Source organism: Cannabis sativa, chromosome 6 (genome assembly GCF_029168945.1).
Source record: "Cannabis sativa cultivar Pink pepper isolate KNU-18-1 chromosome 6, ASM2916894v1, whole genome shotgun sequence".
Classification (NCBI taxonomy): domain Eukaryota; kingdom Viridiplantae; phylum Streptophyta; class Magnoliopsida; order Rosales; family Cannabaceae; genus Cannabis; species Cannabis sativa.
This window is the reverse complement of record NC_083606.1, coordinates 74,796,859-74,822,493: the sequence shown is the minus strand read 5'-3', so window position 1 is coordinate 74,822,493 and position 25,635 is coordinate 74,796,859. Positions and strand designations below refer to the sequence as shown.

Genomic DNA, 25,635 nt, shown 5'->3' with positions numbered 1-25,635 from the left:
AGCTCAATTCTTTATTAGGTGTAATATTGCCAAGTGTCTTATATTGTATCCATATACAGAAATAGTGTCTTATATTATTGCTATTATATATTCAACTAAATTATAACATGTGTGCAATTGCATTAAGGAGTAGATAGACAATAGGACAGATATATCATATCTTATTTCAACATTACTTATTGAACATTATTATTATATAGTTTTTATCATCACATGCCCTATAAAATATTAATCAATGGTGGTTGTAACTGTAATTATTGAATATATAATTGTCATCTCCATGTTTTTCACATGTAGTCAGGGGGTGGAACCAGAAAATTTTCTTAATTGGGGGAGGTGAGATTTGACTTATTTTCTTTTTTAAATAATGAGATATACATGAAATAAATTTACACATATATTTAAAGGGTGAAATATACAGTTTCAACCATAATTTCTTTAAATTTATAAGATATCTTATACACTTACAAATAAAATATACACTACACAATAATAATAGCCTTTATGAAGGTACTACAAAAAAAAAAAAAAAAAAAAAACTATTATTTTTAGTGATAATTTTTAGTCGCAACGTAATTTTTTTATGACTAAATCTATCGCAATGTCTTCCCACTTCCATTCTGGAAGTGTTAGTGGCTGTAGTAATCCTGCAGGTCGCTGATGTTCTGCTTTAATTTGTTGATAAGTTAAACACTTAGTGACATAGTCCACCACATCCCTTTTCATCTAATACCACCAAAAATAGGGTTTCAGGTCTTGATACATTTTGGTGGTTCCCGGATGCAATGAATAGGTGGTGGTGTGAGCTTCATCTAAAATTTCTTTCTTAAGCTCATTGATATCAGGGACACACACCCGCGCTTTAAACAATAGCATTCCACTATCAGAGATTGAAAAGTCCTTAGCTTTGCCTGCTAAGACATCTCCTCGAATCTTAACCAATTCAGGGTCTACTGATTGAGCCGCTTTGATTCTTTCCAACAGGTTTGGCTGAAGTGTCTGATTATGCAATTTCTCAACCACCAATTCAATATTTGCCCTAGACATATCCGTGGCTAACTGAGGGGAGATCATTACCAAATTAAAATTCTGATCAGGTCCTTTTCAGCTTAAAGCATCTACCACAACAATTGCTTTTCCGGGATGATACAAGATTTCACAGTCATAGTCCTTCACTAGCTCTAACCACCTCCTTTGTCTCATATTCAGATCCTTCTGCGTGAAAAAGTACTTGAGACTCTTGTGGTCAGTATAGATCTCACACTTTTCACCATATAAGTAGTGTCGCCAAATTTTCAAGGCAAACACCACTGCTGCAAGTTCTAGGTCGTGAGTTGGGTAACGCTGCTCATAATCTTTCAATTGTCGAGAAGCGTAAGCTATGACTTTATCTGTCTGCATTAGCACACATCCCAAACCTTTCCTTGATGCATCGCAATACACTACAAACTTTTCTTGATCAGATGGCAAGGCTAAAACAGGAGCTATAATCAGTCGTTGCTTCAGTTCTTGGAAACTTTTCTCACACTTATCTGACCATATAAACCGCTGGTTCTTCCTAGTTAACTCGGATAACGGCATTGCAATCTTGGAAAAACCTTCCACAAAATGCCGATAATAACCCGCTAACCCGAGAAAACTTCGAACTTCAGTGACTGTTTTAGGTCTAGGCCAATTCTTCACTGCTTCAATCCTCCCTGGATCAACCATAATCCCGTCTTTTCCAACGATATGCCCCAGGAAGGATACTTGTGACAGCCAAAACTCACACTTCTTGAACTTCGCATAGAGTTTATGATCTCTGAGTCGCTGCAGAACCATTCGGAGATGCTGATCGTGTTCTGCTTCTAACCGAGAGTACACAAGGATATCATCGATAAATACAATTACAAAATTATCGAGGAAATCCTTGAACACCCTATTCATGAGATCCATAAAGGTTGTCGGTGCATTTGTTAACCCGAATGACAAAACCAGGAACTCGTAATGACCATACCTGGTTCAGAAGGCTATCTTCGGAATATCCTCTTCTCGAATTCTCAGTTGATGATATCCAGACCTCAAGTCAATCTTAGAGAATACGGTCTTCCCGTGAAGTTGATCAAACAAATCGTCAATTCTAGGCAGAGGATATTTGTTCCTAATGGTTAACTTATTCAGCTCCCGATAGTCGATACACATCCGAAGAGTCCCATCCTTCTTCTTTACAAATAAAACTGGAGCTCCCCAAGGTGACACACTAGGCCGAGTGAACCCTAGATCCAACATCCCTTGGAGTTGTATCTTCAGTTCTTTTAATTCGGCAGGTGCCATTCGGTAGGGTGCTTTTGATACAGGTTCTGCTCCAGGAATTAAATCAATGATAAAATCTATCTCCCGCTGAGGTGGTAACCCAGGTAATTCCTCTGGAAATACATCCAGGAATTCCTTAACCACTTTAACCTCTTCCGGTCCAGGTAACACCGATTTACTGGAATCCACTACAACTGTCAGGAACCCTACACATCCACTGCGTAACAAATCCCTAGCTTTCAATGCTGAGATTCTTGGAACACGAGAACCTTGAACCGAACCAACAAAGACAAATGGTTCCTCATTCTCCGGTTCAAAATTTACCATTTTCTGTTTACAATCAATACTAGCAGAGTATTTGGAAAAAAAATCCATACTGAGTATAATGTCGAACTCGGCCAATGGTAACTCCACGAGATCAGCGCTCAATTCTCTATCTTCAATTCTAATTAACACTGATCTAACCCACTTTCTTGAAACAATTAGTTCCCCATTAGGCAACAGGGTTCCAAATCCCATCTCAAAAATATCACTAGGTCTATCAAGTTGATCAAGAACTCTTGTTGACACATAAGATCGAGTAGCACCCGAATCAAATAAAACAGTAAATACTAGACCGTTGATAAGAAGCTGACCTGTAACCACTGAAGGACTGGCAGCAGCATCAGCCTGGGTGATGGCAAATACTCGTGCAGGTGCAGGTTTGGCTTCAGGCTTTGGTTCCTCTTTCTTCAACTGAGGACAGTGTTTCTTAAGATGTCCCACTGAGCCACACTGAAAACAGGCCCTTCGATTACAAGTCCCGGGGTGATGCTTCTTGCAACGCGGGCACTCAGGATAGGAGTAAGTCTGACGTCCTCCTTTATTCTGGTTTCCTCGAAACCTTTTACCTTGCCCTGAACTTCCCGAAGATGGAAAAGTTCTTTTCTTTTGCTCAAAAGTGGAATCTCCACTTTCTTTTCCAGGGCCAGACAAAGGAAGAGTAGTGATCCCACCAGCATTAGGAGGCTCTCGGGTTTCATGCAAAAATTTTACTGCTCCTTCAGCTCGAAGGGCCTTATCAACCATTTCTGCATAGGTTGTGGTATCATTCGTTGTAATAACCAGATCATGCCTAATCTTGGCATTCAGCCCCGCCAAGTACTTCTCCTTCTTACAGAAATCTATTGGTACAATCCCAGAAGCTAGCTTAGCCAAGCGATCAAACTTGGTTGTATATTCAGTCACTGACATACCCTCGCCTTGTACCAACTCAACGAATTCTTTCCGCTTTGCACTGCGGACCGCCTCATTATAGTATTTGGCATTGAATAAATCCCAGAATTCCTCCCAGGTCATTCTGGCAACATCCTTGGTGAGGGATACCATTTCCCACCACACCAGGGCATCCTCTTGAAATTGAAACGTGGCACATGCCACCCTATCATTTCCGGCCACACCCATAAAGTTCAATATTCTTTCAATAACAGTCAGCCACTGTTCCGCCTTAAGGACATTCGGGCCTCCCAAAAACACTAGAGGTGCTTGCTTTTTGAATCTTTCATATAAAGGCTCCATACGGTTACCAACAACATGTTGCTCAGCTGGCACCGCAGGGGCTGCAGGAACCGCAGCAGACGGTTGCGGGGGAAGCTCAACAGGAGCATCCCACTGCGTAAGTCTTCGAATCTCATCCTCTTGTTACTCAATTCTGGCTTGCATTTCAGCAAACCTTTGCTCCCAATCAACCGGAGACTGAGGTGGATGCTCCTGACCACCTCTCGGGGCACGACCGCGGCCTCTACCACGTCCATGGGGGTTTTAGGGATTTCTATCACCCCGACCACCTCCGGTCTCAACCAATTCACCCTGCCTTCTAACGTTTCGTTGGGCGTCCATTAGTTAGGACTAAGCCTGCGAACCCACAAGGCACGTAGGTCAGACAGTGGTCAAAATATTTTTTAAGATCGCAATTAGGGTTTTATAACATCCATTTAATCATATATGCAACATATCTTAAAACAGTTTGCAAAAAGAAATAAAGCTTACGGAACCGTGAGTTGAAATCGACACTGGCCTTGATTGTACATATCTTGACGGTCTTCAGTGGACAACCTGCTGGTTCTGATACCAAACTGTAACGCCCGTATTTAAATCTTTCTAAACTCAAAAGATAACTTTATTATATTATAACTTTATACTTATATGGGTCGGGATCCCGAAGTTTAAAAACATGTTTCAAAGTGTTTAACTAGGATATGCACATATATATATTTTTTTTATTTACAAGTTCGCATACAGGCAACTCAAAATACAAACTCAAAATAGTAAAAGATCGAAACCCTCCAAGTTGCACTGCCGCGATATGTACAATCACTGCCAAGCTCCATCTCACTGTTCCTCCAGCTTCGCTTTTCTTTTACCTACACAAGGTAGCAAACTGATGAGTCAACAGACTTAGTAAGATAAGCAAAACATATATATGAGTAATGCGAGATCGGCTTTATGCTTAAGCCGTCCTGGGCTCAGTAATTGAGCTCCCCAAATGGTTAAGAACGTTCTTAAGGGAAGTACGACCTCTGTACCAAATGCACCAAAGTACCAGCTTTTTACTCGTGTTTGTAGAGTCATCAATGTACTCCCGGAAATTACTAAGTGTTGTACCACATGCACGACGTACCCTCTGGTACTCGTGTTGGTAACACCGTAATCACACCGATATCTTACACTATACTAACACTCTTAAAATCACGTAAACAATTAGTGTTAGTAGTGTAGATAATTGAAAAACAATCATATATCCATATATATATACATTCTTATGCTATCTTACCTTGCTCCGTGCTCAGGTGTGTCGGTCAGCCTGAGTGGAAGTGCAGCTCGACGCTTTACAGGGTCCTAAACCATAATATTCAAAATTTAATGAGAGACACACTAAAACATCTAGTTACATTTTCTGTATCTATTATAAATTGTCTTAAAGTTGGTTATATTAAAAAATAAAATTATTGAAAATTGAGCTCAATATCTTATTTTTACCATTTTAGAAAATATAGGGTCTATTTCGTCATTTAACAAAATAGAAAGTCTAATTAGTAACTTTTATAAAACACAAGATCTAAAATAATATTTACCATACTTTATATATATATAATTATGGTCCTAAATAAATAAATTTTTCACATATCTTTAATTCAGGCTTTTAAACAAACTAATAAACACAGAAACAATAAAGTGCCAATACGGAAGAATCACTCATACAAATTTTTGTAATTGATTTGTTTCTAATGAATATTGCAATAATCCACATGGCACTGCCTTAATATGTTATTTGAATTAACAACAACAAAGATAGAATATCCTTCTCTTGAGTCACCACCATGCGAGCCCTAGATTCTCATAAAAAGAAAAAAAAATGATATTATTATTTTTCTTAAAGTATAATTAGTATTTAAGCTAAATTATATATAGACATGTAAAAAAAATCAAAAAATGATAGTATATAAATGGTGGAGAAAGTAGAATTGAACTCACCAATTGAATTTCCATTATTGGATGTTAAAGAGAATTTTCAGAAAAAGATGATGATGCCTCCTCCGTAGTAGCTTCTTCATTATTGTATGACTCTTGTGGATACAAACAAGGCTTTGGAGGCATTTCTAGACATTCAACATCACCTTCTAGCATTTTTATGACATTTTGCATTGAAGGGCGATCGCTAGGGTTCAATTGTATACACCATAATGCAATTATAATCATTTTTTTTATTAGTTTATCCTCTTGTTCCTCATTTGTAATGTCTTCTTGCACAATTTCCTTCTCTTTGTTGACTTGATCATACACCCATAAAGGAAAATAAATTTGGCTTGAATGCTCAGCTTCTGCGTTCAAATTTCTCCTCCTGTTAGCCATTTCCATCAACAACATTCCGAAACTATAGACATCTGCTTTGTACGAGACTCTTCCAATATTTTTGTAAAATAATTCAGGGGCAATGTATCCAGTGGTTCCTCTCACTGCTGTTAAGGACACTGTGTTTTTCTCCAATGGGCATAATCTGGCCAGACCGAAGTCGGAGACCTTGGGAATCAAATTTTCATCCAGAAGAATGTTGTGAGGTTTAATATCGAAATGTAAAATTTGCATATCACATCCTTCGTGAAGATACGCAATACCACGAGCAATCCCAAGCGAGATATTAAATATTTCCAAATCGCTTAAGGAATCATTTATTTTTTGGTCTCCAGAGAAGATATAGTTATTCAAAGATCCCTTAGACATATATTCATATATAAGGGCACGTTTTGAACCTTCCAGACAAAAACCCACTAACCGTACCACATGAACATGATGAATCCTTCCAATTGTAATGACTTCGTTAATAAAGTCTTGCCAATTAGTGTTGGATTTACCTAACATCTTAATTGCTACAAAGTGACCACTACGAAGTTTTCCTTTATATACAGTTCCGAACCCTCCTTCCCCTAATTTTGTTTTAAATCCTTTTGACATCTTTTTAATATCTGAATATGCATATTTTATTGGAACGAGATTGTTTTGGCTTTGTAAAAATTCCTCAATTGAATGGTATATTGATAAATGTCTCTTACGCCATTTATAGATGACAAGACCAATAACAAATGAAATTCCAATTATTGTTCTGGTTGCAAGTATCATCTCTGAAGCATAACCAAAATAGCAATAAAAAAGGATCATAAGTGTATATTGGTATCATATTGCATTAAATTTAATTAATGATCTTTTATATGTAAATTTAAGTAGAATTTATAAATATGGTTAACTATTTAATGATTACATTTTTATTGTAACCATCATGATTATATTTTTTTTTACTTATAATAACAGGTTACCAATAGGTAAAACTTTTTTTTAGAATCAATTAATTATAATTAATTATTTTTTTAAAATAATTAATTGAATATTTAACAAGATATCTTTTAGCAGTTAATAATTATAAATAATTTTTTATATAAATCCATACTATAATTATTTTAATAGTTAAGCTATTTAATTATAATATTTACAATGAAACTTTATTTTTTTTTTACAAAAATTAAACTTATTTTTACACGAATTAAAATTCTCTTCTTGTATAATAAATTTTTCAAAAATTAATTATTTTTAAATGATATTAATTTTTTTTTTATAACTAGAAGAATGAAGTATGAGTTTTTCTATTTGAGTTTGAGGTTGCTTCGTTTTCTAAGGGAGCTTGACTTTATTTTTGACTCTGGTTTAATATTTTGAGTAAATGACTCCTTATCAAAAAAGAAATGGAGGAGTTTAGCCATTTTTTTTTAAATATACATTAAATCTATTTCATTTTACTTTTTAAATTTTTAAATAAAAAAACTAAATAATTAAGTGTAATAATTTTAAATTAAAGTTATAAGTATAATAAAAATTTAATTATGAAATTATATGCATGTGTATAATTTTAAATTATAAAGAATTTTGTTATAAAAATTTTAATAGTTTAAGGGTAAAAAAAATTGCTAAAAGATCCTTATTTAATAATAATTTATGATAAAAAATAATAATTTATGATAAATTAAATAATAATTATAATTAATGTAATTTTAAAATATAATTAATTTTCCTTAAAGTTTTATAAGGAAATAAATTATTAGGTGACTATTAGGTTATAGGTTAATTATTATTTAATTTTATTTAACTCTCAAATTAATCACAACACCATTCAATAGTAATTTAATAGCTAAAAAAATGTAACCATGATAGTTGCATATTTAATATAACCATTAAAATCTCTTCCTTACAAATATATATTGGAAAATATTGAGTGGGCAACCAAAGTCCTGCATAAATTAAAGTAACAAGAGTACTTAGAGTTTAAAATACATGGAAATTCGTCAATTGGTATGAGACCTTTGGGGAGAAACCCAAGAGCAAAATTGTGATGGTTTGACCTAAAACAGACAATATCATACCAAAATATGAAGAATAAGTGGTGTCCGACAATCCTACAAATAGTAACAGATCAGTCAAGGTCTCAGAATAACCCCGAACAAAAGTGGTGAAGCCGTCAAAAGATAAGATCATGGTTGAGTTCTATCAAATTGTTGGTTTGCTCTGGGTGAAAGAAGAGAGATGACCTGGATAGAGAAAAAGAAGGCTCGAGAGATTGACGGTCTCGATGAAGCAAGTCTTCCCATTGTAGGAGAGGATGGATAAAAGATTATTTGAGGGGAGGCTCGATAGATTGTTGGTTTGAGAGGAGTTAGAGTTTAAATACATGACTGACAAAGTCTTCAATTGGTATGAGGTCTTTTGGGGTGAAATCCAAAAACAAAATCGTGAGGGTTTGATATCAAGATAAAGAGTAAGTACTACATAAAGTTATATTTCTATAAATGCACAAACGGGTGTAATGGGACCTACACATAGAAAGATTGAGACAATATATTGAAGTTATATAATTAATTGTGAAGTACTAATCATTCTTTGTGTGTGTGGGTTTTGTAATTTTTATCAAGTAAATTTCTTTGTTTACTACTCGAATTATTTACATTTTTTTAAAACAATTTGTTAATTACATTTAATTAGAAGCTTTAAACATATCATTATTTATTGGCACAATTATATGTGATCTTTTTCAAACGATCTAAACAACTATTCTTCTTAATGAACATGAATAATATAAAAATATAATTAAATGATTACATAAATCGTTATAATAAATACTAAAAATAAGAGAGATGATATTACGTAGTTACCAGGAGCAATTATGAGAATTTGAAGTAGTTTATATGATCCGTCATCTGGGGAAACCAAGGAAAAAGAAGAGATCACCAACATTATATTATAATATATTGAGAAAATCAGATGGGAGAAATATATTTTAGATATGCAAATCATGGACGATAATAAAATTTAATCCTCACTCACAATAGACTTCATGAAATATTAGGTACAGAAAATCCCGGATACGGTAATACATGAGCCCTGTATAAATATGCATGCATCAGTTTATTAATTATTATATAAAGTTTAATAATTATTAGAAATTAATTAATTAATAGTCCTTACTACACAGGATTAACTGTAGTGTCCCTCTTCTTTGGCTGCAATCATAATCATCACATGCAACCTTATTGTTGGACTTTTTATCGATGTAGCAGGAAACTGGATCTGAATCTACTGCTGTAATAAGGAATGAAAGGTGAAAGCCATAGGTGAGTTTATGGTGGATGTCTTTGTAGGATGTATTAAGCCTCTTCTTCTCCTCATCTGTCCTCACCGATACGAGGGCCGACCGGAGTATTCGGCAAGAGTTACCCAAATCAGAATACTTGAACCCAGAAGCGTACACCACGTACACGAACCCAGACCCAGACCCGAACCCAAAAGTAGAGCTATTTATGCAAGGAGATGGGTCTATGTAAAGAGGATTGTTGTACACCTTGTTTTCACAGATTAAGAATATTATGTACTCCGAAATCGGGTAAGTTTTGAATTTTCTCCACCGAAACAACCCATCCTCTCCAATCCTGGTTACTATTTCTGTTGTTATATCAGTCCTAAATAAACCTTCTACCTAAAGACTAAGATGACATGGCATGTATTAAGACACTTCTCTTGGCCTCTCTTGTTTGCTGCTGTTTTTTCAGTTATTTTAGTTAATTCTTTCTGTTATGTAACAACCTTTTGTAACCAGGTTCCTTATGTTATAAAAGGAGGCCTTGGATCAATTTTTTTTTTTTTTGTTAGTGCAGAAATAAGATTGAGTGAAAATCAGGGAGAGACTATTGTATGGTGAGGTTTTATTGTATCTTGTAGCAAGAAGGTTAGAGATGAAAGAGAGAGGAGCAGAATTGAGAAACCAGAAAGAAGCAAGGGTCTTCAAGGGTGTTTCCTAAGTGCTCTAAGTTTCATTTGAATATTGCTCAAGGGAGAAAGATCACCATTGTATCAAGTTCAAGTTATCTTGAACCAAGTTTGTAATCTGCCATTAATCATAGTGAAAAGGATTCCTTGAAGGGAGTTCAAGGGGAATAGGCTCTCTACTAATTGTAGAGGAAAGTTCGAACCCCTCTAAATCCTCTTGTGTCTTTTATTTTCTTTTCTCTGTTATTAATTTCTTGCTGGTTTTTATTTTTCTGGTTTATATGTCTTATTAATTTCATATTTCAAATCAAGCTGAGGTTGTTAATTTGTAACAAATGGTATCAGAGCTTGCGGTTTATGTTTCATAAGTTTTTCAGCTTGACAACATTGGCATCAAACCAGAAAATAGAAGAATAAGTGTTTGAATCTTGGTCTGAACAGAAGCTTCAAGAAAACCAAGAATCAGAGTTAAGGGGAGCAAGAAATCATGTCCACTGCCAAGATGGATATAGAAAAGTTCAGTGGGAAGAATGACTTCTTCCTTTGGAGGGAAAAGATGAAAGCTCACCTTGGAAACATGGGATTAGATGAAGCTTTGAAAGGAGAAGATAAAATGTCTGCAACATTGGAAAAATCCAAGAAGGAGGAAATTCTGAAAAAGGCAAGAAACACCATAGTGTTGAGCCTTGAAGATGAAATCTTGAGGAAGGTGGTTCGAGAAGAGACAGCAGCTGCAATGTGGAACAAATTGGAACAAACTTTCATGACAAAATCTCTGCCCAGCAGGGTTTACTTAAAACAAAAATTCTATGGTTTTAGAATGGATGAAGGTAAATCGATTGATGAAAATTTAAATGAATTTACTAAGTTGTTATCTGATCTTTGCAGCTTAAATGTTACTATTGAGGAAGAGGATCAAGCCATATATCTCCTCAACTCTCTACCACAACAATATGATCAATTTAGGGATACAATTCTGTATGCAAAAGATAGTTTGGTGTTGGAGGAAATCATTGGGGCAATCTATTCAAAAGAAATGTCATTAAAGAATAGTGGAAAGCTTTCAAGAACCAATGGGGAAGTTCACTTCACAAGAGGAAGGAACACACAAAGATCCAATAGTCAAAACAGAAACTACAGCAACTCAGGGTACAAGAAGAAAGGAAGATCTACTTCAAAAGATTCAAGTAGAGATGGCTCTAAAGAAGATAATAAGTGCTATACGTGTGGGAAGACAGGCCACTACAAGAGAGACTGTTATTTCAATAAATATAAAAACAATAACAGGTTTAAGAAAGATGGTAAAAGTGGAAACAAGCATGAAGATCATGACTCAGCAAACTTTACAGATGGCTATGACTCAGGAGAGGTTCTAATGGTGGCATCTAAGTGCTCTAATGACAAATGGATATTAGACTCAGGCTGCACTTTCCACATGACATACCAAAAACCATGGTTAAAGAATTTCAGACCTACAACAGGTGGAAAAGTAATTCTTGGAGACAGCAATACCTGCAACATAGAAGGAATTGGAGATGTTAGCATAAAAATGTTTGATGGCATCATCAGAACACTCAAAGATGTAAGGTATGTCCCTAAACTCACAAAGAATTTAATATCTGTTGGAACTCTAGATGATGCAGGGTATACAAACAAAATTGAACATGGAATCATGAAAATCAACAAAGGTTCTATGGTTGTCATCAAAGGAGAAAAGATTAATGGGCTGTATTACTTGATTGGAAACAATATGCATGGAGAGGCAGCTGTAGCAACAAATAAAGAAGATGAGAAGACAGTCCTTTGGCATAGGAGATTAGGACACATAAGTGAGAAGGGCTTGAAAGTCATCTATGATCAAGGGCTGCTAGGAAAGGACAAAATCAGCAAGGTAGACTTTTGTGAAAGCTGTATTTTGGGTAAACATCATAGATTGAACTTCAAAGTAGGTAAACACACATCTAAAGGAATTTTAGATTATGTGCATTCTGATCTATGGGGTCCAGAAAAAATCCCAACTCATGGAGGTAACTCTTATTTCATGTCTATTGTAGATGATTACTCTAGAAAAGTTTGGATATTTTTGCTGAAAACTAAAAATCAAGCACTTGATAAATTCAAACAATGGAAGTTATTGATTGAAAATTTAACAGAGAGAAGGATTAAAAATCTAAGAACTGACAATGGACTAGAATTTTGCAATGATGAGTTTAATGAGTTTTGTAGAAATCATGGGATACAAAGGCATAGAACAGTGAGAATAACTCCACAGCAAAATGGAGTGGCTGAAAGGATGAACAGAACATTGCTCAACAAAACAAGGTGCATGATGTTCAGTTCTGGACTACCCAAGAAATTTTGGGGAGAAGCTGTCATGACTGCAGCATACCTGGTGAATAGAAGCCCCTCTACAGCAATAGAGTTCTTGACACCTGAACAGAAGTGGTCAAACAAACCACCAGATCTGTCAAATTTAAGAGTATTTGGTACATTGCCTATGCTCATCAAAGTGAAGGTAAACTACAACCTAGATCTGTGAAAGGTGTTTTTTTAGGATATCCTCAAGGTGTTAAAGGTTATAGAATTTGGCTAAAAGATGATCAAGGTTTCAAAACAATAAATAGTAGAGATGTAATTTTTAGGGAAGATGAATTCCCTTGTCTGAAATCTACTAACAATTCTATTGATGATGCAGAAAATATTAGCACTAACCCTACAGGTATCTCAAGCCAGATGAATGCACCAAATCCAAATCAGGTGGAACACCTGGAACCAACACAACAAACACCTAACCCTAATCAGGTGGAACCTCATGATGCACCAGCTGAATATGAGGAAGAAGACATGGAACCTGACCAAGAAAATGCTTCAAATATTCAGGATTATCAGCTAGTTCGAGACAGGGAAAGAAGGGTGCCAAAAGCAACACAGAGATATGGATTTAATGCTCTTGCTGACATGCTTGCATATGCATTTATAACCGGCATCGATCCGACTCGTAATTGAGCCAAAGAACTATCTTGAAGCAATAACAAGTAAAGAAGCCAAGCTTTGGAACAAAGCTATGGATGATGAAATGGGATCACTAACCAAGAACAAGACTTGGATTGTGATAAGAAGACCTCATGGGAGAAGGATAATAAGCTGCAAATGGCTTTTCAAGGTAAAACCAGGAATGGGGGAAGATGAACAACCAAGGTATAAGGCAAGGCTAGTTGCAAAGGGCTTTAGTCAAAAAGAAGGCATAGATTTTAATGAGATATTCTCACCAGTTGTGAAGTACAAGACAATAAGAATTATGCTTGCACTGGTTGCTCAATATGATCTAGAACTTGAGCAAATGGATGTCACTACAGCATTCCTAAATGGAGATCTAGAAGAAGAAATCTTTATGGAACAGCCAGAAGGCTATGAAAAAGGAAGTGCTAAGGACTATGTTTGTCACTTGAAAAAATCCTTATATGGATTAAAGCAGGCACCAAGGCAATGGAATAAAAGATTTGACTCTTTTATTACACAACATGGTTTTGTAAGAAGCATGTATGACACTTGTCTATACTACAAAGGTTCAAGTATTCTTCAAGCTGAATACCTTCTACTATATGTAGATGACATGCTATTGATTAGCAAAGAAAGAACAAAGGTAGAAAGAATTAAAGAGATTCTGAAATCTGAATTTGAAATGAAAGATTTGGGGGCTGCAAGTAAGATACTTGGGATGAATATCCAGAGGGATAGGAAGGAGAACACTCTGTTTCTAAGTCAGAAAAACTACCTTGAAAAGGTAGTTAGCAAGTTTCAAATGAATGGCTCAAAACCTGCTACTCAACCTCTGTCAAGTCAATTTCAGTTAAGCAACAAAAATTGTCCAAAGACAGAAAAGGAGAAGAATGATATGAAGGACATACCATATTCGAATGTTATAGGTTCTCTCATGTACTCCATGGTCTGTACTCGACCTGATATTGCACATGCTGCAAGTGTTCTAAGCAAATACATGGGGAACCCAGGAAAACTTCATTGGGCTGCTATGAAGTGGTTACTAAGATACATCAACATGACTACTGATCTGGGATTAAAGTTTAAAAGAAATCAAGACACAGTTCAGATAGAAGGCTTTGTAGATTCTGACTTTGCAGGAGATAGAGACTCAAGAAAATCAACAACAGCCTATGTATTTCTAATTTCAGGAAATTGTGTCAGTTGGAAATCACAAATTCAACCTGTTGTAGCTCTTTCAACCACAGAAGCTGAGTACATTGCTGCAACAGAAGCTCTCAAAGAAGGTCTATGGATTCAAGGCATGTTAAAAGAGCTAAAACTCTATGTTGGAAAAGCTACTGTTTTCACAGATAGCCAAAGTGCTCTATATCTTTGTAAAAATCCTGTCTTTCATGACAGAACAAAGCATATTGAAGTAAGGTATCACTTCATTAGAGAGAAAGTTACACAAGGGCAAATCAACATAGAAAAAGTGCCTAGTGAAGAGAACCCAGCAGATATGGGAACAAAGGTTTTAACACTTAGCAAGTTTCAGTACTGTGTGAAACTTCTAAGTATGGAAAAAGGCTAATCCGATTGTCACCTAGAACCATGATCTTCAGGGAATTTTTTCTTTCAAGGTTTATCTAGAACTGAGGTGGAATTTGTTGTTATATCAGTCCTAAATAAACCTTCTACCTAAAGACTAAGATGACATGGCATGTATTAAGACACTTCTCTTGGCCTCTCTTGTTTGCTGCTGTTTTTTCAGTTATTTTAGTTAATTCTTTCTGTTATGTAACAACCTTTTGTAACCAGGTTCCTTATGTTATAAAAGGAGGCCTTGGATCAATTTTTTTTTTAGTTAGTGCAGAAATAAGATTGAGTGAAAATCAGGGAGAGACTATTGTATGGTGAGGTTTTATTGTATCTTGTAGCAAGAAGGTTAGAGATGAAAGAGAGAGGAGCAGAATTGAGAAACCAGAAAGAAGCAAGGGTCTTCAAGGGTGTTTCCTAAGTGCTCTAAGTTTCATTTGAATATTGCTCAAGGGAGAAAGATCACCATTGTATCAAGTTCAAGTTATCTTGAACCAAGTTTGTAATCTGCCATTAATCATAGTGAAAAGGATTCCTTGAAGGGAGTTCAAGGGGAATAGGCTCTCTACTAATTGTAGAGGAAAGTTCGAACCCCTCTAAATCCTCTTGTGTCTTTTATTTTCTTTTCTCTGTTATTAATTTCTTGCTGGTTTTTATTTTTTCTGGTTTATATGTCTTATTAATTTCATATTTCAAATCAAGCTGAGGTTGTTAATTTGTAACAATTTCCAATCCAGAATCTGTGCTGAGCAGATTCATGTCGTATTGGTTAGGGATGGAGGAGCAATCATGGTTGTTGTTGTGGAGATTTGTGTACACAACTCTAATTGTGTAGCTGCTGTAATTGATTCCCACAACTGTGAAATTGTAAGGATACTGATATGATGTGAGGAGGAGGGTAGTGTTGTTCATGCAAACCACACAATAAATAATCCCACTCTCCGGGCTGCACTTGTCTGTATTTGTGATGAGGTGGAAAGGTTGGGTTATATTATGGATATTTCCACAAGAAGAAGAATTAGAATAATAAGAGGCAGTAGTAGTAGTGGTATTATGGAATATAGTTAACATAATTGTGATTATAATCATCATCTTCAGAATCACATCATCAACACCCTCCATTATATTATTAAATCCTACCTACGCAATAATATATACCATATCATTTATATATATATAGTAGATGATTTAATCAATTTACAAAGTCAAGTCAAATCAATAACAATTTGGTTGGAAAGAATAAAACTATAGAAATAGAAATAAGAATAAATATGAAATTGGAATCAAATTTAAATTATATATATATATAAAAACAAATTGATTATAAAATTAATTTTTTTTTTTTGGAAATTCCACTTCAAACCACTAAAATGGTGAAAATACCATTCTACTGATTCAAATTCTAATACTTTAAAATGCAACTAAACAAAACACTATAAAAAATCTTACTTTTAGTCACAATAAAACTTGTGACTAAAAGTGAAAAAGTTATGACTAATTATAAATCGTCATTCCTATGTTGTGACTAAAAGTTCGTAGTCACAATACTTATTGTGACTAAAACTAAATTATTGACAATTTGTATCTAACAACTATATTTTAGTCACAAGTAATATTTTATTGTGACTGATTAAAAAAATTATGTGGTGCCTAAAAAATTATCACTAAATGTAACAAACTTTTGTAGAGAAGGAATGAAATGAAATTGTTTTTCTTTCTATTCCATTCCATTTCCTTACCTCCAACCAAACGCCACCTTACTTTAGAGAAATTCTAGGGGCATAAGAACACAAGAGGTAGCAAATTATTACTGCTACATTTTAATATCAGATTTCATACATTTTAATTTAATAAATAATATAAAATTGTGCGCTAAACTGTGCGCTAACTAATTGTGAAGTCACACATGAATGTTGTGTTGAGTAATTACTGAAGAAATGTAAAGTACTCTAAAGTCACCTCTACACCAAATAATATAAGCAAAAGTAGAACTGAAAATTAAGTATGAGACTAATTTTCTCAAAAGATTGATGGTGATGGTGTGAAAGTAGTTTTATTCTCTCCACAACTTTACCTTTGTATTAATTTTGGTGTCGTTTGGTAACACTTTTTTAATCAGTTTTCTGTTTTTGAAATTGAAAAAGTAAAAATATTTTTCAAAAACATGTTCTATAAAACTGTTTTTACTTTTCAATTTTTTAATTGAGAATCAAAATTTTAAAAACAAAAAAAAATCATTTTTAATTTTTTTTTAAATAATTTTTTTTCTTAATCAATATCTTGGACTTCGATCGTGACCCGGACCCAAATCTCCCCATGGTCCTGGCGCTGAACCCGACCTCTGACTTGAACCCAAATCCGACCCCGGACCTAGACCCGACGTAAATAAAATCAAAAAATGAAAATGAAAATGAACTTTACAGAACACACTTTTGTTTTTTTGTTTTTAAAATTAAAAAACAAAAGTAGTTACAGAACGTATTTTTGTTTTTCAAAAGCAAAATTTTTGTTTAAAAATTTTACTTTTATTTTGTGATTAAAAAATTAGAAAATAAGTGTTACCAAACGGTACTTTTATGTCTTGAAAGTTGGAAAATTGCAGATTTTTAAGATATTTCATATGTATCTATCTATTCTATATAAAGTGTGCCTATATAACAGAATTCTTGGTTTATGAGAAATTCATGGTGATTTTTTATTTATATTAAAAATAAAATAGTTTATGAGAAATTTATGAGTGACTTTTTATATATAGTAGATGATTTAATCAACTTACAAAGTCAAGTCAAATCAATAACAATTTGGTTGGAAAGAATAAAACTATAGAACCAGAAATAAGAATAAATATGAAATTGGAATCAAATTTAAATTATATAAAAAAAATTGATTATAAATTTTTCTTTTTTAGGAAATTCCACTTCTAATCACTAAAATGGTGAAAATACTATTTTAATGAATAAAATTCTAATACTTTAAAATTTAACTAAACAAATCACTATAAAAAATCTTACTTTTAGTCACAACAAAACTTGTGACTAAAAGTGAAAAAGTTGTAACTAATTATAAATTTTCATTCCTATGTTGTGACTAAAAGTTCGTAGCAAAATGTATTAGTTACAAAAATTACAATTTTTTGTGACTAAATGTATTTTTAGTCACAATATTTATTGTGACTAAAACTAAATTATTGACAATTTGTATCTAACAACTATGTTTTAGTCACATATTTTGTTATCATGACTAAACAAATTATGTGGTGACTAAAAAATTATTAGTAAATGTAACAATCTTTTGTAGTGAAGGAATGAAATGAAATTATTTTTCTTTCTATTCCATTCCATTTCAATACCTCCAATTAAACGTCACCTTACTTTAGAGAAATTCTAGGGTCATAAGAACACAAGGTAGCAAATTATTACTGCTGCATTTTAATATCAGATTTCATACGTTTTAATTTAATAAATAATATAAAATTGTACATTAGCTAATTGTGCGCTAACTAATTGTAAAGTCACACATGAATGTTGTGTTGAGTAATTACTGAAGAAATATAAAGAAGTACTCTAAAGTCACCTCTACTTATTATTTTTAAATATTTGTTTAGGATTACTTTATCGTGACTTCTTGTTACTCGTGATAAAAAATTTATTTTTAATCACAACAAAATTTGTGATTATGTAAAAAAATTGTAATTAATTATAATTCATATTCTTATGTTGTGACTAAAAAGTCTGTGAATAAAGATATTAGTTACAAAAATGTATTGAATTGTATAATATAGTATTATATTAAATTGTATTTTATGTAATATTTTGTGTAAAATTTTATGTGATATTAACTTTTATGGACACTTAAATATATATTATTTTAGTATAAATTAAAATTTAATATAGTATTATATAAAAATATGATGTATAATCTAATTCAATATAATACAATACAATACAACCTAATACGACGTTCTAAACGAGCCCATGTATTTTTAGTCACAATAAGTGACAACTTATAACTAAACATTATATTTTAATCACAAGTAATATTTTAATCACATTTAGTCACAAAAAAAATTATGTTGTAACTAAAAAATTATCACTAAAAGTAATTATTTTTCATAGTTACTCTTATTGATCTACATGTGTAACTAAATCTTTGTATCACTAAGAATTGTTTTTTTTTGTGCCCCTTAGACAGCCACTTTGACATTTTCAATTGCTTTGTCATGTAAATAATAGAGCTCTAATGGCTTACATGTGGTCCCCTAGGTTGGTCAATCGGAGAGGTCAGCCTAGTAATTGCAGTGATCCCACTTATCGCTCAACTTGAGGGACGTCTTTGTACTTGTCACATTAATGCTCATTGAATTGAAATTACAATAACACTTGTATCTTTTATTTATTTTTCAAATTAATTAAAACCATTTTATTATTAATTAATATATGATTATTTTCTCTACACAATATATTTTCTATTACTATTTTTATTATATATCTTCCAATTATAATAAGAAAAAGAGGATACAAAGAATGAATATTCAGTTATTAATTAGAGTCAACAATTAGAATAAGTCTCTCTTAACTTATAATAACAATAATGGAGACATATCACTTCAAGAGAACAAAATTACAACCACCAAACCAAGACTTTTAGTGACAAAAAAAAAATTATATTATAACTAAAAAATTGTAACAATTTTTTGTAGTGGCTCTTATTGATTTACATTTGTAACAAATTCTTTGTATCACTAAGAATTGTTTTGTTGTGCCCCTTAGACAGCCACTTTGACATTTTCAATTGCGAAGTCATGTTTATAATAGTGGTCTAATGGCTTACATTAGTGGGGCATGGTGTTGCAAGTAGGTAGGTAGTGATCCCACTAATCGCTCAACTTGAGAAAAGTCTTTGTAATTGTCACATTGCTCATTGAATTGAAATTACAATAACACTTGTATCTTTTATTTATTTTTTAAATTAATTAAAATCATTTTATTATTAATTAATATATGATTATTTTCTCTATACAATATATTTTCTATTACTATTTTTATTATCTTCCACTTATAATAAGAAAAAGAGGATACAAAGAATGAATATTTATTTATTAATTAGAGTCAACAATTAAACATGTAGGAATAAGTCTCTCTTAACTTACAATAACAATAATGGATACATATCACATCAAGAGAAGAAAATTACAACCACCAAACCAAGACCTTTACAACACTGTCAAGACATCAGTCCAATTGACCGACTCCTACTCCTCTCAACCAATCAAGACCCTAAGGCTATATAATATTAATTAGAGAATTGTTAATTGATTTGGTTAGATTATAACGTATTTTTACTAATTTAATATAAATATCAAATTACAAATATTTAATTATAACTAATTCAATAAAAAATAAAAAAAAAGTATAAATTATTTTAATAGCCCTATTAAAAAGTACTATTAGTGCCGAACACCTTCGTATAATTAAGTATCGAATCTCATATAATTTAAGAAAATAACTTTTAGAGAATATTATTAACCAAGATACTACTTATAAAAAGTATTAGAAAACGGCCAACTCCAAGGAGATTCCATATCATATATATGGAGTGGACTTCTTCTCCAAAGAGACTATATTGCACACTAATTTGAGGTTAATGCTACAGTGCATATATATGTCGTGCACTGTAGATACGGTATTTTTTTTTATTTTTTTATATATATAATTAATATTTATATTATTAGATGTATTTGTGAAATTAAGAATTTAAGTTTGAGAAATTCTACAATACATTTTAGAAAAAGTGTTGTACTAATGTACTCCTATTTGTTTTGACACCGACAGATTTTCGTCTAATTTTTTTATAGAGGAGTTATATTATAGTTATTTAAGATATTCTGTAAAATTTTAAGAAATTTTGAAAAAATTGAACACGCCGAAAACAATATACCTCTTTAAAAGTGGTACACTGATGTACTCCTACCTGTTTCGGCATTCGAGAGACTTTTTTAGTTTATTTTTTCATGGTCGTATACATTATAGTTATTTAAGACATCCTGTAAAATTTTTAAAAATTCAAAAAAAAATTATACGCCAAAAATAAAGTTCAAACTGTTTATTACATGTGTGGCTCTTTTATTTAAATATAACACTTATGGTAATTTTAATTAATTAATATAATATTATTTTTTTTTTATAATAATTAGTTATAACAATTAGCTTAACTAATTGATTGTATACGTTTTGTAACTAATTCATTGTAAGGTTCTCTCTATAAATAAACTACTAAGCTCACTAGTAAAATTTAAGTTTTTCTTGTCTTCTTCATTACTTTTTCTCAGTTATGCTCTGTTTTTCTTTCTTGGTTTTACCATCTGGTTTTTACCATTTCTTGAAGATATAGTTGAGCTTTTACATTATCGAAAATGATCACTATATTTTTTAAATAATATATATTAAAAAAATACAAACAATGAATATTAAATTATTTAGAGTCAACACTTGTTATTGGTCAATAATGAAACACCACTCTTAAATTACAATAATTACAATAATGGAGACATATCACTTCAAGAATTTATTATATATGTATACACTGCAGGTGTAATTTCTCTTATAATAATTATTGTGATAAAACTTACACAATCATTATGTATAAAAGTGTGTAATTTTTGTATATTTCTTTTATAGTCAAAATGATTTTGTTTTTAAGAGAACACTTTTGTGGTCCATTATATCTAAGATATTAAGTGGTGTTTGATTAGAGGTAATAAAAGGAAATAGAATAGAAAAGAAATAATTTTCATTCTATTTTTTTTATTTAGTTGCATTTTAAAGTATTAGAATGTCATTCTAATAGAATATACTTTTTATTATTTTGGTAGAATAACTATTCCATTTTAAAAAATAAATTATTATTTTTATATTTTAATTAAAAAGTCCGCAGCTAAAAGTATTAGTCACAAAAATCACAATTTGTTGTCACTAAATATATTTTTAGTCACAATACTTGTTGTGACTAAAACTAAATTAGTGATAACTTGTATCTAAATATTATATTTTAGTCACAAGTAACTCATGTTGTGATTAAAAGTCACATTTAGTCACAACAAATTTATATTGCGACTAAAAAGTTGTCACTAAAAGTATATATTTTATTAGTGTGGTTGCAAAGTGGCAAGTTCCCACAATACTATACCAAAGCTGTAAACATCTGACATCTCATTTGAATTTTATGGCTCATCACAAAGAAGTACTTTTAGTGCCATTCACTCATGCTATAATAAGATGAAAATTTTTCAACAATGCTTAATATTAAAATTAAAGACAAACCCAAAAACACCTTAATTCAATTGGTGTCTCAAAAGCTTGGATCCAGTATAATAGATAACAATGTAATAGGAGGAATGTTTTGAGAGTTAGAGTCACTCATCATATCCATCTAAACAACCAATAAATGAAACAAAAATAAGATCAAGAAGAGAATATGCAAAATATAACTTATCATCAGGGTCAGCAACACTATGGGAATTCTCATCCTCCTGTACGTGCTTCACGATTCCCCTATTTTTCACTATGACAATGTGTGTTAGTAAAAGTGATTTTATTATTATTGAATGTAATAAATGTGTACAGAAAAGAGGTTTATATAGGGGGAGGATATCCAACTCTAGAATACACACCAAACCCAACTAATAATAACCTTATCCCAATACCCAAACATAAAATATTTATTTAATATTTAATATGCCCCCTCAAGATGTAGTGTACAAGTTTGTAACATTCATCTTGAAAAATAACTCCTTGAAATGAGACGGGAAAAGAGGCTTGGTGAGAAGGTCGGTAAGGTTGCATTTGGTGTTGATATGAAGACGCTTTAACTGGCTACTTTGAACCCACTCACGAATGATATGATAGTCAATGTGAACATGTTTTGTTCGTTCGTGAAAGATTAGGTTTTCAGAAATATGAATAGCGGCTTTGTTGTTGCAATACATGAGGGCTGGATGCGGATGAGAGATCACAAAGTCTTTCAACATGGCTGATAAATCTAGGAAACTTTATTCACATAGTCATGTTTACTTTCTAATGTGTTGACGGCACAATAAACAGGATCAAGTATGTGAAAAGGATTTCAGATGAATTTATACATTATGTACATATAATCATGAAATAAATCATGTGAACCATGCAACATTAAATGTTATTTCTGATCTATATTAATAAGTAAATCTGATTATATTGAAATGAGTTTTATTTAGGGCATGAAACCCACAAACTCCCACTTGCACTAATATAAAATAAAAGGTGCGTTTCAAATAATCTCAATACCTTGATATACAAATCAAGTGTAGTAGTAGTAAACTTCTCGTAATAGGATCTGAAAGGTTGAATTAACCACAACCTTTTCTCCACTATTACTCTTCCTTTAATCACAAAATCATTGATAATGTGAAATTCCTCTCTATATGTCTACTCTCTTGGGATACTGGATTCTATACCTTTGACAACTACTTTTGGTTAATCAGGAAATTAACACTAGTAGTTTAAGGCAATTTGGAATGATGCCAAAAATGTATAGAACTTTCCTTAAACTGAATAAGTACCTTTCCAGCAGCTTTAACATTCAGTCTCTCTCTGGTAGACCTAGAGACTTCAGATAGGTTTTTACACTTCTCCAAAATTACTATTCCACCCCCAGAGTAACCACCATCTTATCAGAAAGATTTACTAGCACAAAGCCAAATTTCGAAATCTGATATGGTGTAGTCTAAGAGTTTTAAACACACCCTTATAGACTAACATATAGTTCCTTTTCTCAATCTTAGGATTTACTTGATTGTGTTCCAATGTTCTTCTCCTGGATTAATCTGATACATACTCATTACGCCCACTCAACAGCAGGTGTCTGGTCTAAGGCATACAAAAGCATATCTAAGACCTCTCACTGTTGATATAAGAAATTCTTTCATGGCTTTATCTTTTCTGGAATAGTTAAGACTTTTCCTTAGATAAATAAAATCTATACCTAAGAAGTTGTGAAGCTTCTATAGATTGCCATTAGAAAGAAAATGCTTCAGCATCTTACTAAAGTAAATTGCTTGCATTAGAGTAAGTAATTACCAGGTATACCACAAGCCATAGGTTTAGATAAACTCAAACCTATAATAATAGGAACAGGAAGTTTTGTTAAGTCCATTGAATAGACTTATAAACGTAAATTTCCTTTTATGTCCTTGTAATAGAAAACTTAAGGTTACTCCATGTGAATGGATTAAACCATAGTTCTATTGGCTTTCTTCTTAGTTTCTTATCTTGACAATCCATTACTTGTTTAAACTCACAATGGATTTTAATCACTAGTGTCTCCCAAGTCATGAGAAGGTGAGTTCCTAGAAACTCTCCCACTACGACAAGGTACCGTGAATTATGTCGAAGAAAACTAAATGGTATTGATCTCTTCGGTTGTGACAAGACAACAGAGGCAGTGGGATCATCATATGTCAAATAAGATGATAGAGCACTTTTGGAATCAAGAAAAAATATCTCCTTTATTTGCTACTTGTTTTCAGACTTAGTCATTATCTTAGAAAAGTAGTATTTGTTTAAACAAACACTTTCTTATCTATTGACTATGGGATGGTCCACCCCTAATCACTTAGAATAGCTGACAAAACATGGTTAACAGTTCTAGCTTTTCTTAAGATTTTGATTAGGTCATCCATGAATCTAGTAATGATTTACATTAAGTATACAACCATTACATCATTCTGAAATTGTATTACCATAGAAGGATTTAGGCAACGACTAGTAACTAATCATCAATATGCAAATCGAAATTTCTGAGGAGGTAAGTTTGGATATAATTCAAAAATCAATTTAATGATCTTTGAACTGCATATCTACTAACTATTTCTCCACCCCTATCAGTTCGCAAGATCTTTAACCACTTACCTTAATGGTTTTAACCATTGCTAGAAATTAATGAAATTTTTCAAATATTTCAAATTTCTTGCTAAAAGGTATAATCTAGAGTTATCGTTTTAAGAATACAACGAAAAACTCATATCCACCCCTGAATGTACATCCATCTGCGAATGAGATGAAATACTTTCAGTGGATATATGCATATTAACTCTTTGCAGAGATTGATCTTGTCAAATCCACTATGAACAAGATACAAATGCCATAGATTAATAAAAAATGTGGTATTGTCTTTTGATGACATAGGTTTAGTTACATCATAGAGTTCTTAGAATACTGCAAGTGGATCCTGGTCACAGAATACCTAACTCATATTCCATACAGTTTTAATCCATTAATAGAAGATGGATATTAAACACTTGAGAAAGTGTAATTGTATTGTATCTGGAATTAGAAATATAAGAAAATTTCTATTTGGAATCTAAAATTAAAGTCAAAGACTTAAATTTATACCAAATATAATGAGTAATTTTGACTTGGACCACCACTACTATTTAAACTCTAAGTCAGATTTGCCCATACAAGTAGGAGATTTCTAAGATTGAGGATTTATATCAATTGAGAATACAATTTCGAGATTATAATCATATGCGTCATTTAATTTCTTAAGAGAAAATATAATGACATGAAATGATTTATAGACCATTCATCCAATGATATATTATTGAGCTAATTCAAAATGAATAAGCTAAGAGGAATTAGGATAATTTCGTTTATAAATAAGAATCCAACGATGCTTCGATTAGCGAAAGAAAAAGTAATCTTATTTATGTAATCTTCTTGTTTCATATTGTAAAAATACTAGTCTAAGGTGTCATCAATTGATGAACAGCTAGATGTTGCATATACAATATTTATCTTTCGAGATCTTACACTATTATGTATGTCTAATGGTGAAAATCCATTAGGGATTTATCTCATTAGAAAAACAAACATGTTAGACCAACAA

The 25,635-nt window shown here is 32.4% G+C and overlaps 1 protein-coding gene across 1 annotated transcript; it reads right to left on the bottom strand.

Annotated features, from left to right (window-relative positions):
• Positions 1–5,395: 5,395 nt before the first annotated feature.
• LOC133038954 (rust resistance kinase Lr10-like) lies at positions 5,396–9,815 on the bottom strand. Its single transcript, XM_061117674.1, has 5 exons — positions 9,340–9,815; positions 9,199–9,255; positions 9,027–9,071; positions 5,806–6,950; positions 5,396–5,660 (listed from the first exon to the last, which is right to left on the bottom strand). The coding sequence occupies exons 2-4, from the start codon at positions 9,248–9,250 to the stop codon at positions 5,830–5,832; spliced, it is 1,218 nt and encodes a 405-aa protein (XP_060973657.1). The 5' UTR covers positions 9,251–9,255; positions 9,340–9,815; the 3' UTR covers positions 5,396–5,660; positions 5,806–5,829.
• Positions 9,816–25,635: the final 15,820 nt, after the last annotated feature.

Bases quoted from the DNA above. Each gene is read 5' to 3' on its own strand.
- LOC133038954 (XM_061117674.1), bottom strand. From the start codon at position 9,250: ATGTATTACCGTATCCGGGATTTTCTGTACCTAATATTTCATGAAGTC. The intron at 9,072-9,198 runs GTGAGTGAGGAT...TGGTTTCCCCAG, and splicing joins AATATTTCATGAAGTCTATT to ATGACGGATCATATAAACTA. The intron at 6,951-9,026 runs GTAACTACGTAA...GTTATGCTTCAG, and splicing joins AATTCTCATAATTGCTCCTG to AGATGATACTTGCAACCAGA.